Source organism: Emydura macquarii, unplaced genomic scaffold (genome assembly GCF_026122565.2).
Source record: "Emydura macquarii macquarii isolate MOO-44397 ecotype Brisbane River unplaced genomic scaffold, CSIRO-AGI_Emac_v2 contig_587, whole genome shotgun sequence".
NCBI lineage: Eukaryota > Metazoa > Chordata > Testudines > Chelidae > Emydura > Emydura macquarii.
Window position 1 is genome coordinate 16,414,779 of NW_027130724.1, and position 13,190 is coordinate 16,427,968.

Below are 13,190 nucleotides of genomic sequence, written 5' to 3' on the forward strand. Positions count from 1 at the left end.
CCCCACGTGGGGCTCACAGCTGTACCCCACCCCTCCATGCGGGGCTAACAGCCCAGGGGTGGGGGTGACTCCAACTGTCAGTGTCTCACATAGTTGTGTCAATGGAAGTGCTCCTGGCGAGGACACTGCCAACAGAAGGAGCATAGTGTGGACATAAAACACTGCTTTAATTACTGCTGTGGCTGTATGTTGACTTAACTGAAGTCGACATAATTTTGTAGTGTGGACTTGCCCTTAGTATGCAAGGATCCTTAAGAAAATATTTTCCCCTGCTATATTGTTTTCATTGGGCATTTATGTCCAAGAGCAAGCGAGAGAGAGAAAGAATTACCTACTTATTTCACTTACAAACTGGATTTTGACCTAAATATCCAGGGCACCAGGCATTTATACAGCTGCACATCTACCACTATCCTTTATTTGTGGAATTTTATTCACCATGAAACACAGCATAATTCGAGCTATGAAGCTGGAAGTAAAAAGGGGGTTGGGGCAGGGGATTAAACATGGCTCAAAGCTTTAGGTCCAATAAGCTTTAAGAACAGAGATTGCACAGCAAGCAAAAACTTCTGAATTCTGTCTCTGACTTACTCTGTGGCTTTGGACAAGACCTGCCTTAACCTGCCTGTGGTCAGCAATAATCCCTGGTGCATAATACTATGAGGTACATGAGGAATGTACCATAACTACATTTGTCCACTTGTCCACAAGTGAGATAAACAAACTACTATTCCAGACTTAGTGTTTCCTTTATTTATGAACGTAATCCCTACATTTTTGGGAGGCCTAAAGCCATCCACAACCCCTCCCCCCAGTTGTCTGCACCCATACTGAATGTGTTACTCAATACAAATAACATGCCATATATCATCCTGTATAAAAGCACTGTTGCTGAGGTAGTGGGATCTCGTGGCTAAAACACAGATCAGGGACTTGTTTTCTGGAGTCTATTCATGGTTCTGTTATTAACTTGCTGTCTGACCTTAGATAAATTGCTCTTCTGTGCCTCAGTTTCCTCAGCTACAAAAAGGGAATAATAATAATCTGTCTCATATTATGTTGTGAGTTTAATTAATATTAAATGTTTTGTCATCCTTGGGAAAGATTTCTGAAATAGTGCCATGTATTGTTTCTTTCCCTTGTTGTATGAATATATTTGTGGAAGATCACAAATGGTAATCAATTAACCATTATCCTTTCCAGGCTGCATGCTGATTTTACTGTGAACCAAGTGAACTTCATTACCAATATGTACAGGCCCTGGCTGGATCGATTTTCTTCACGGACAAAGATTTTGAAAAAGAATTGCCATGTATCCTTCCCCCAACTTACAAGAGTCATGCTTCAAATAGAACATTAGAAGTTTCTGTAAATTTCTGATAACCATGGCAACAGTTACATTAGCTTTATTAGCCTTATGTAATTTAGCAGACTTGGCCACTGGAGATACTTTTTCAGACACCCACATAAATGATACTGGTTATTATAAGGATTAGTAATATCTAGGATTTTACATTTTAAAAGCACTGAACAAAAACTAAGGATGTGTCTACACTGCAATTAAATACCTGTGGCAGACCTGTGCCAGCTGATTCGGGCTAATGGGGCTTGGGCTATGAGACTGCAATTAAACAGTGTAAACGTCCGGGCTCAAGCTGGAGCCTGGGCTCTAGGCCCTACGATGTGGGAGGGCCCTAGAGCTCAGGCTGCAGGCCAAGTCCAGAAGTCTACACTGCAGTTAAACAGCCCGGCAGCCCGAAGCTTGCGAGCCTGAGTGAGCTGGCACAGGCCCGCCGTGAGTATCTAATTGCAGTGTAGACATATCCTCTATACTCAACTCTGCCCCTGTGAGAAGCCCCACTTTCCAAATTAGCCCCACTGTCCAAATAGGGGATGTAGTCCTGGTCAATTCAATGGGATTTCTTGCGGTGTGAAATGCTTCTCAGTGTGAGCAATGGTATCTGAGACAGACTCTCTATGATAAAACAAGCTGTTTATAAGGCATAAATGCTGTGGCTAAATACGGTTTAGAATTCCTCAGTCTGGTCAAATATTTAGCATTTATTTTTTGCTTAAATATTTTATTTATTTATTTATTTATCATCATCTTTACTCCCCTCCTGCCACTACCCTTGGTTCATTTTTTCCCTTCTTGTCTCACTGACTGGCTCAGTATCGCCTGCATGCAGACTCTGTTGGTTTCAGCAATTGGCAGTGTGCGCTGGTTCAGTCACCACCTTATATCATTCCTATTTTTGCTTTTGTTTTTCCTATCTGCCTACTGCAGCCCCTATAGAAATAGCTGCTCCCAAAAGTGTTTCCATTACTAGCAAATATTGTCTGTTTTCTCCTGAACTTTTACAACAGCTGGTTGCGTGATTCTAGCAGACTCTCTCTGGCTACATGGTACCTTGCCATGACTGTAGAATCCAGAAAAGCAATTGATATATGTTGAGAAATAATATATATATATTATATAGGGCAAACAATGAAAGCGGAGCAAACTAACTTTTATCTCTTGCCTTCTGATATTCTACCATACATCCCTACCAAACTCAGAAGTGTGATTATGCTGTATGTAGAAGCATAGGGACAAATTTGTTCATTGATGGTGCAAGTGGGTGAAACGTCAAAGAATTTGATGTAAGGTAAAAGTTTCTGAAAGTATCATTGGTCAGCTAAGAAGCTTGACTAGTTCTAGCATCATATAAATGAGAGCGCTCCTTCGAGAACAGAATTTAATAGCGATATTGAAAAAAGGAGCATCCAGTAGTGTCAGAAGATGTATCTTCAAAATACTCTTTGCAACAAGCACAGTAACCTCCCCTCTAGTGAATTTGCTCTGCATATTTAATATTACATATTAAGGAGACTTTAAAACCTAGTTCGTGCCTGAAAATAACTAACAGTTGTACAGGCTGTGGCAGACAGCCAGCTTCCCTCTAGTGGGTCTCGCACTTCACCTCTCGTAGTGGGCCAGGGAGTCGCCCGTCACCCTGTCTCCCAGGGGAGGGACCCGGGCCCGCCTGCTCCTCTAGGTCCCAGCCCAGGGGCCCTATGAGTAGCAGCTGTGAGCTGCTGGCACTGTATTCGCAGCTGCAGTCTTTTCCCCCAGGCTACTTTTCCCCTCTCGGTCCTTCTGGCCTCTCGGCCCTGTTTCCTTGCTGCCCAAACTGGGCTCAGTACCTCCCTTGGGACTCCTCCACTCTTCCACACCTCCACTGTACTAATGTCTCCTCCTCGAGGCGAGGCGCGGCGCAGCGTGGCACACCTACTCCTCCAGCTTGTGCACTGTTTCTCTGGAGCAGTGGGCTTTTATCAGGCACCTGGCTGGGCCTTAATTGGCCTCAGCTGCTCCTAAGTGCCCTCTACGGACTCTGGCTAGTCTGCAGGGAATAAAGCCCTGAGCATTCTGGGGCTTACATACCTCCCTTCATGCACTCTCCTACTGCCCTCTGCCCTTGAGATATCACAAGGCAAAAACATTAAACTTTCCAAGCTTTTTCTAAAGAGTGTAGCCCTTCAAGGACTTCTGAGGGTCAAATATTGTTCCCAAGCATGTCCTCAGCTAAGATGTCTATTGGAGAATGCACCATACAGAAAAATCCTTTCAGAACAGAACACGTTAAGCTATGATGATGAATATCTATGTATTGACTAATTCATTAACGGAGGAACAACATCAATGTATTTTAATATTTATTACTATCATAGTGTATGCCTTCCCTCTGATATTTATAATAAATCAGAAGTTTTAAAATGAAGTTTTATTTCTTTACCAGTTTACCTTCCAATCACACCATATAATAATTTATTAGATGGTTTCTTATAGGTGCTGGGAAGTTGCATTTGCTTATTTTTTTTAAAAGCATTGAAACATTAAAAAAATAGTAATTGACTTTGCCAACAGAGCTAAGAGCACAAAATGAAGGTCAAGCTATCGTCCTTTGCAGAACATCACTGAACAACACATAAAAAGCAGATGAAGTGACGAAAGCAGTGGAAAGTTCTAGAGGTTGGTGTCTCCCCTTCTATAATTCTTTAAATTACATAAAACTCAGTGGCATCTCCTGTATCTTTCTCTGTCTTTTACCTTTGCTATGATTCCTTACATATCTTCTTTAATCACCCACAAGTTTTCACGGGAATATATTTTCTACTAAATTTTGCAACTTTTGATGGAAATTTTTAAACTCAAATAAAACAAAAAAAATTTAGTTACATTTCTAGTTGCTCTTGTTTTTGTTTATTTCAGGTCTGTTTCTGAACCTGGGAAAAACTGGGCTCTTGTTCAGCTCCCTTCTCAAGGTTTTCCCTTTTTCTCCGGTTAGAGAAGAAAGGAAGGAAGGAAGGAAGAATAGATAGATGGATAGATAGAAAGGAAGGGTGAAACTGGGAAAAACCTTTCTTCATTCTTTCAAACATTTTGCAGTGAAAAAACGTCTGAGAAAGTGGTGAACTAACCCTTTTACTTGTTTATATTTTACCCACTTTAAAACTTAAAAAAAAAAGTTAAAAAGTGCATAAGTGAGGGAAAACCATTCATACTGTTTTACTTTTCCAACTAGAATAATGTGAAAACGGTTTCTTAAAAGCATGAGAAAAGAAAGTTAGAAAGAGAGAAAAGGGGCAGACCGGAAAATCCAAAAATTGAAAACCAAAGCTTTTCAGTTTTTGAATAATTAATCTTTTATTCAAAGCACATTTTAAAAAATTTCTAATTGAATCAAAATGAACATTTTAATTAAAAAATTTTGCATTAAAAATTGAAATTTTTTCTTTGAAATTTTTAACAGGACTAATACATGGTCTTTTGCCCGCCTTTAATAAGATGCATATTGCTCTTCAGGTCAATGATTCTGTTGTTTTTCGCTCAGCTCTGTATAGTGTTGTCATATTTAATGGTAAGATGACAACAAAGGAGCCTTCTTAGACATTTTTTAAGTATTACATTCTTCCTTTGGATGCATGTGAGATGTAAATTATGCCCCATAGAGTCTGTCTACCCTGCAATTAGACACATAATTGCCTTCCCTGTGAGGCGGGAAGGTCCCAACGCTCAGGCTGCAGCCGTAGCTGGAACGTCTACACTACAATTAGTCAGCCCCGCAGTCTGATTCCCGCGAGCCAGAATCACCTGGCACAGGCCAGCCACAGGTGTTCAACTGCAGCGCATATGTATGCTTAGAGAGGAAGTATGGTTTTAGGGGTGAGGAACTGAACTGGAAATCAGGAGATTTCCGATTCTCCCCCAGACTCTGTGACATCTTAGGAAAGTCATTTCTCTGTACCTCAGTTTCCCTAGCTATAAAATGTAGATAATAACCTACCTCATGGTGAGATATGAAGCTGAATTCATCAGTGCTTGTGAGGAACTCATATACAACCGCCATGTATGTACCTTCACACTGTCTTTATGTGGAGCTACAGTCAAGTATCTGAAGTTGCAACTGAACCATTATTGCATTTTTCTGATTGGTAGTTCGGTACCATCTGCTAGGTTTTCAACTACAAACTAGAGCTGAGTCCAGTGCCTGGATTTTCTTTTCTTTTCTATTTTTATATAATTTTGTCTCTCAGAGATGACCACCCTTTATCCAGCTATGGATAAGTGAGGTTCTGTGTGTATTCCCCCTTTAGCTATCCCAAAGGAGATAGCCCTTCAAAAGAATAAGAACTCTCACACAGGTTACCTGCTTTCTATCTCAGAAGTAACGTCTCCTGTTCTCTCATAATTTGGTAACACAGAAGTGTTATTGCATTGCTTTTTGTAAATGAAATTGATAGAACACCCCCCCAGGTTCAAGTCTCCCAGCATCACCTCCAGGCCTCCACACCATATCACCATCATGCTGACCAACATTGGGAATAGTTATATAAACCATATGATGCGGAAGTGACCCCCCCCTGCTGTGTAGCACCACAAAATAGGAATGTAATTGATTTTTTTTTTTTAAACTGTGGACATATTTACATTCCTTGACTATATCTCATATGTTCAAGCAGCTCCTAGTTTATCATTGTTTCTATAGGCCAGATCCTGCTCCCATTCAAAGCGATCAGACTTTTACCACTGATTTGATCGACAGCAGGACCAACCTTAAGGTTCTGATTTAGCATAGTTATTAAGCACATGCCTAGCTTTAACTTCAAAGTCAGTGTGACTATTTATTGCTTAATGTTAGGCATGTGCTCAGGTACCTTGTTGAACTGGGACCTTGATGTGGTATAATGTGAAATTGCCAAATTTTCTAAACATGTCTTTAATATGCAATCAAAACCTTTTCCATGCAAAGAGAACATCCCCGCTGCACGCTTCCAGGGTGCCAAATTGCACTGAATCAATTGGGGAAAAAAGGTGTACATTTAACAACCCTGGCAGCAAGAAAAAAGCCACATTTTCCCCTCCCTCCAGTTGTCCTGCCTCTGCTTTTCATGCAAATGTAGTATTTCTCAATGCAGAAGATGCTTCACTGACTGAAATTTCCCATTGTCTTCTGGCCAATTCTTTCATTCCACACATGCCTCATAAAAGAAATTTTGCAGAACAGTTCCTTCACAGGGGATTCACTGTGCGCCATTTACCTCCATCCCTAACTCTTCTTCACCCCTCCATAAGCAAAGAAGAACAATGTAATCTTTGTTTCACAGATGTGCTTCAGGGATCGGGCAACAAAATAAATGTTCCCAACCAGCAAAGTTGAAGCATACTTCTGCATCTGGTCAAAAAAAGACCTGGTGCATAGCTCTGGGATCCCTTAGTAACCTAATTTTCAACAGTATCTTTCTTGTTCAACATTTCACACTCAGCCAGCTTCATATGTGCTGCCTGTCCCACTTACAACAATAAGCACAGCAAAGCTGCAGCTAACCAAACATGTTAAGCCATTCCTGCATAGAGTAAGGCTGGCACTGCTTTCTTCAAAATGGTTCCAAGTTCACTAGAGTTAGTAGTTAGTTGTTGCCAATGGTATTTGCTGCCAAATATAGACGTGGTGCTGGCTGACAGATGGGGACTGAGGGGAGGCAGAGAAGTAAACAGCTCATCGCTGAGATTCTATCTGAAAATAACTATCTGGAAGTACAGGGAGAGAAAGATGAGACAGTATTGCTTGCTGTGTGGTAAGTGCTGTAGATAAGAAGACGCACAGCTAGGAACTACTCCAATATGTTGTTATTTCAGGAGGGTTAACTATTCCATAGATGTTAGCACAATTATCATAATTTATATTACAATAGCGCCTATCGTTCTCAGCTAGGTTTGGGGCCCCATTGTGCTACCACTTTAGAAACACAGAGTCAGAGATGCATACCCTAAAGGAAAGCGAGCTTCAGGAGGTGAAATTCACTTCTATGCAGGAGGGTAAGCACAAGGGTTATGTTCAATATTAGTCATACTTAAACTCTACTTTGAGGTATGGCAATTTCTACATCCTATGCTCTACTCCATTTGTACACTCATTCTCTCCCATTAAAACCAATCAGTTTTGTCTAAAGAAATAAAGACTCCAGGATTGGCCCATTAGTCAATATTTAAACATCTTTGGTCCACAATATCTGGCCTCAGTTTTGCGAGCACAACTAATTGCAGCCCACATTATTTGCAACTTCAATCTCTAACTGCCTTAGGTGGCTATACATTTAAATGGAGGCAAAAACCGAGCCTTCAAATCAGGTTACTGCTTCTCAAAATCCTTCACATTATGTATGCCTAACATGTTCAACAGAGTGGTTGACTCAAAGATTCTGCATAGGATGTACAGCTCCTCTGTTGAGTCATCCTACATCAACTGTTCAAGCTGCGTCTGAAAGAGCAGAGAGTCATACTAGCATGCTATAAAAGGAGCTGAATAAATTAGTATCTGGTACAGAGAGGTCTAGAAAGAGCCTAGTTTGAGGAGAAAACCTACACAGAAGTTTGTGTCTGTTGCTTGTTATTTGAGTTACCTGAAAAGCCAAAAGGGAGATGGAGGCAAGCCTAGACTACAAAGAGTGGATGTATATTTTCTTTTCAGAGAAGAGTAAGAACTACGCCTACTTACAGTATTTTTACTTTGACAAAAACGTATAAGGCTTTGGGTCTACCTGTTCTTGCCATTGACATTTTCAAATATCTATGGTATTTTGTCAGTCGTATACTAGATACTGTCAGGCATCTACAGGGAATGCTATTAAAAATAAATTCAACCTTGCCACCTATGGTAATTAAATTTACAGTATTATTTCCAGTATTTTTCATTCTCAGTATCAGGAATAAATACTGGCCTAAACGCAAATACCACTGCATAGTACGTGTTGATTTATTTAATGGTGCCCACTACACAGGAACACAGTAATAAAGTGGACTAGACCAGTGGCCAATATCATCTGCTTTAGATGAAGGTGCAAGAAACCCTGCGGAGGATGATTATGGGTAACATTTCCAGGGACAGATTTCTCTTAACCTGCAATAGTTAAAGGTTGGTTTACACCAGGAAAACACCTGTTTAGAATGATCTAGTTATTGCTTAGTCCTGCCTTGAGTTCAAGGGACTGGACTAGAAGACCTATTGAGGTCCCTTCCAGTCCTAGAATCAGAGTTGGAAAGGACCTCAGGAGGTCATCTAGTCCAACCCCCTGCTCAAAGCAGGACCAATCTCAGTTAAATAATCCCAGCGAGGGTTTTGTCAAGCCGCAGCTTAAAAACCTCTAAAGATGGAGATTCCACCACCTCCCTAGGTAACCCATTCCAGTGCTTCACCACCCTCCTAGTGAAAAACTTTTTCCTAATGTCCAACCTAGACCTCCCCCTGCAACTTGAGACCGTTGCTCCTTGTTCTGTCATCTACCACCACTGAGAACAGCCTAGCCCCATCCTCCCTGGAACCCCCCTTCAGCTAGTTAAAGGCTGCTATCAAATCCCCCCTCATTCTTCTCTTCTGCAGGCTAAACAAGCCTACTTCCCTCAGCCTCTCCTCATAAGTCTTGTGCTCCAGCCCCCTAATCATTTTTGTTGCCCTCTGCTGCACTCTCTCTCCAACTTGTCCACATCCTTTTTGTAGTGGGAGGCCCAAAACTGGACACAATACTCCAAATGCGGCCTCACCAATGCCAAATAGAGGGGAATAATCACTTCTCGCGATCTGCTGGCAATGCTCCTACTAATGCAGCCCAATATGCTATTAGCCTTCTTAGCAACCAGGGCACACTGCTGGCTCATATTCAGCTTTTTATCCACTGTAACCCCCAGGTGCTTTTCTGCAGAACTGCTGCCTAGCTTGTCGGTCCCCAGTCTGTAGCTGTCCTACACTTCTATGAGTCTTTCTAACCCTTTGAAAAGTCTCTTATAAATATTGACTATTATAACTCAGGATATTCTTATCGATATAAATGTCCAATCCTGTTTTGGAATCCTGTTATGTTCTTGGCCTGAATTATATCTTGTGGCAATGATCTCCACAAACTTGTACATTGCCTGAAAACATGTTTTATTTGATCAGTATTGAATTTGCCATATTTCATTGAATATTCCCTTGTTCTTGTATTATGAGAAAGATCAGAAACATCTATTCAGCCTATCTTCTCTAGACCATTCATTATTTTGTGGTCATAGATCCAGAAGCATATCTTAAATGTTTCCCGATGTTTAGACTGTGCAGAGTTAACGAAGAGTTATAAAAAATTAAATGGAAATCCTTGAGGAGCATCATTTCAGAAGAAAAATAAGCACAGGCATGATTCTATTCTGGCAAGAACGTCTTGTTAGTCCTAGAAGATTTATTTTTTCTAAATTAATTTACAATTAAAAAAGAGACAGATTGTTCATAAAGATACTGCTAAATGGATTGAAACTAGAATGCAAATTAATTGCACAGGGATTGATATCTTATGTTGCCACTGCATCAGATCTCAGATATATATTTATAATATCTAGATTCTGGATGGGTGCTATGATCAAATCTTTTAATTAATTCTGGGTCTGATTTTTTTAACTTATTATTTTATCTAGTATATGATAAAATTTCCATTTGCTCGTTTTACTTGTTAAAACGTGATTTAAAGTCCTGATTAAGAAGCCAGCTGAATCGGTTAATGGATTGTTAATCAGATATAAAGCCATTCATGTCTAGATCACTGGTGCAAACCTAATCCTGGTTTGTATCAACCAGTAGTGATTACCAGAATGCCTGTTTGGGTGGGTTGTGATAAATAGATCTCTCTTGATCCAGTTTCCAGTGGACAAGTGTTCACATCAGAAACCTGGCACTTTTGTTTCTCATGTAAGATGACCTGTCAAGGACAGAATGGACAAGAAGGCTTGACTATCTGTGTAAGTGATCCCATCTGAATAGGCTCAAGCTCTGTTACCAGAGCAATAAAGGAATGTTTGTGCAGCCATTGGGCCCCATGCACTCTGGCAGGGGTGAGGAAACAATTGGGATATTTGCACAGGAGCAGCTTAATCAATTATGTTAAATGCATGGTACCTCCCCAGGAGAACAGCAGATCTAAACTCCACCCAGGGCTCCACAGGTGCTCTGCCAAGAAAGAATACTCAAGAGATGTAATAAATAAGTACATAGCCTGTGTGCGCTTACCAAGCCAGCTAGCCTCGTCTGCTTTCTCTCCTGTGCCAGCCAGCTCTGGACTCTCCAGATTTGAGTGGACTATTCCAACATGCACTCTGCACAATTCCAGTTGGACTTCCCATTTCTGAATTCTACTAATTTCTCACTGCTGGGTTTTGCACAGTCTATTAACTTCCAATAACTGTAGTTCTGATTCATTTGCTGTACTGACCATAGCTTGTGAATAAGCTGAGGGTTAACACAGAAAAATAAGCTGATTTTTCTCTGATAGGTAGGCTAGACAACATAGCTCACGGACTGCAGCATAAATGACAACTAGGATTTTTAAAGGGACTTAAGGGAGTTAGGCACTGATTGTAAATTGTAGTTGGGTACCTAACTCCTTTGGGCACCTTTGAAAATCTCAGCCTATGCTTATTTCATAAAGCCATTAATTTCATGCATCCTGGATAACCCATGCACCAGCTCTGTAATGACAATGTTTCATAACACTTCCAGTTAAAAGTGTGGGCTTACTGTAGAACTTAGGAATTGTCCTAGCCAAAGACATTTCATCTACAGTTAATACTAAGTTCAATTGAAAGCACTTACCCATTAGGCCTAAGGTCAGGTAGTGGCCTATCCAATGGTAGGCGATCACTCAAGTAAGCATTGTAGCCATAATACTGGAATTGTTTAAGGGCAATGCGTCGGTTTTCAGGACTGAGGTCCTGGCCCCAGTGAGCAAAGAGGGATGAGTCAGTGAAAGCTTCTGCAGGGTTTTCTTCCAGCTTCGGTGGAGCTTCTATAAAACAAAACAAAAGATTTTTAGACCTTTAATTCAAAACAGGCAACTAGTGGTTTTCAGAGAAGCACGCAAGGTATTATCTTAGGAATGCAACTTTCTTTGCTCAGAAAACAAAGCCCGCATAGAGCACATGGATTTCAGTTTACTGCAGCCTTCAGCTTTCTCCAGCCACCCAACCTTTGTATTCCAGGACATTCACCTCGTAATATTTTTGGCACCATATAATTTTTTTGTCCTGTTTGGCAGCATCTGTGCACCTAAACACTATTCCTGGAAGAGTGATTCAGAAAGGGAAATATACCTCCAACATTTTACTGGTGATATGCTTGGCATCCAAAAAGAACTGCACCATAATTAACAACACGGCAATTTTCCCCCCAAGATCTAACTGCCCATACAGTCTGTTAAACAGATCTCGTAATAGATCATCTGGTGACTTCAGTCAATGTTACACCTCTATTCTCAGGTGCCACACACATCTAAAACTCTTACCTGACAACCATGCTTAAATATTTTCCTTTTCTACTGAATACAGTATGAATGAAGGACACAGGACCCTCACCAGCCCTTGATTTGTCACACTTAACGACTAATTCACAAAGGAAAATGGCACTGAAAAGGGTCTGCATTTTTCTGGAAGTCCATACAGCTAATCAGTAACCTCCCTGGAGACATTAACAAGTAATTAGGTGAATATCATCTCATTTCTGAACATAGCTGCATTCGCAAACCATAGCTCTTCATTAATGCAAGTCAGAAAGTGTCTTTCCAGAAGCTTTTAATAGATTCTTCTGATGTCTCTGCTGTGCAATAGATTCATCAGCACTGTTTACAGAGATGATACAATGTCACGCTGAACTCCTACACAGTCACCAAGAGATCCAAAAGGCAACTTCAGCCAGCATGATGGAAATGTACTAAGAGAAACCGCTTATGTAAAATGACTCTGCCTAGCACCTGGGATCATAACTCCCAACTTGTGTCAGGAAGCCCATCCTTTTATCTTTTTTTAACATAAATTGAGACGATTAAGCTGTTAACTTCCTGTGAGCAGCTCTTCTTTTTCCCCTGACAACTCTGACAAGAGACTAATGAAGGTCTGGTTACTTGCATTAGCTTCCAGTCTCTGTAAATATGCAGTGTTTCTTAATCTGTCATGGCACTTTGTTACAATTTGAATGCTGGGATCAGCTCCATTTCACTTCAAGGATGAAAGACATGCTAAGTCTTCAGTCATATGAGAACGGCTTTGACAGGCCCGCTACCGAACAGATCAAGGTGATATAAGAACAGGATACAGATCGCATGATCAAACACAACTTTGCAATGCCATTTTCTTAGGAAAGATCAACTAATTCAACCGAACAACAAGACAGTCACCGGAAGAACCCGCTAATTTGAGACAGGCAGGTTATTTTTTAACTATCGGTCCAACAATCATAGCAGCAGGCAGTTGTTTCTTGAGCACAACTCCCTAATTCTCCCACAGTTTCTACTTGTACAAATAATTCCATTAACTATAAAAGGACTACTTGCATGAGGATACCTCACATACTAAGTCCAGTTGAGCCTGCAGAATTCTTCTCACAGGTCAATGGGAACTATTGGTACTCCACACTTCTCAGGACCATTCACACACACCTTGATTCAGGAAAATACTTCAGTACATGATTAAGTTATTTGGTGAGTCAGGATAACTAGCAAATGAGAGTGGAGATCTAGACCAGAAATTTGTGGCAGTTTATCTAGTGTCCATGCATGAGAGCATCACCTACAGAGATTTCTATTTTCTTATTCACGTGGCAAAGTTATTTCTCTAGTGCTTGAAGTCTCCT

General features: G+C 40.7%; 1 protein-coding gene across 5 annotated transcripts in view; it reads right to left on the reverse strand.

Annotated features, from left to right (window-relative positions):
* Positions 1–13,190, reverse strand: part of GALNT18 (polypeptide N-acetylgalactosaminyltransferase 18) — a 403,991-nt gene that overhangs the window by 183,803 nt on the left and 206,998 nt on the right. For all 5 annotated transcript variants that reach the window (XM_067540807.1, XM_067540809.1, XM_067540808.1 and 2 more), the window contains one exon: positions 11,160–11,352. In XM_067540807.1, the coding sequence (XP_067396908.1) occupies positions 11,160–11,352 (193 nt within the window). The remainder of the gene's footprint in view (positions 1–11,159; positions 11,353–13,190) is intronic.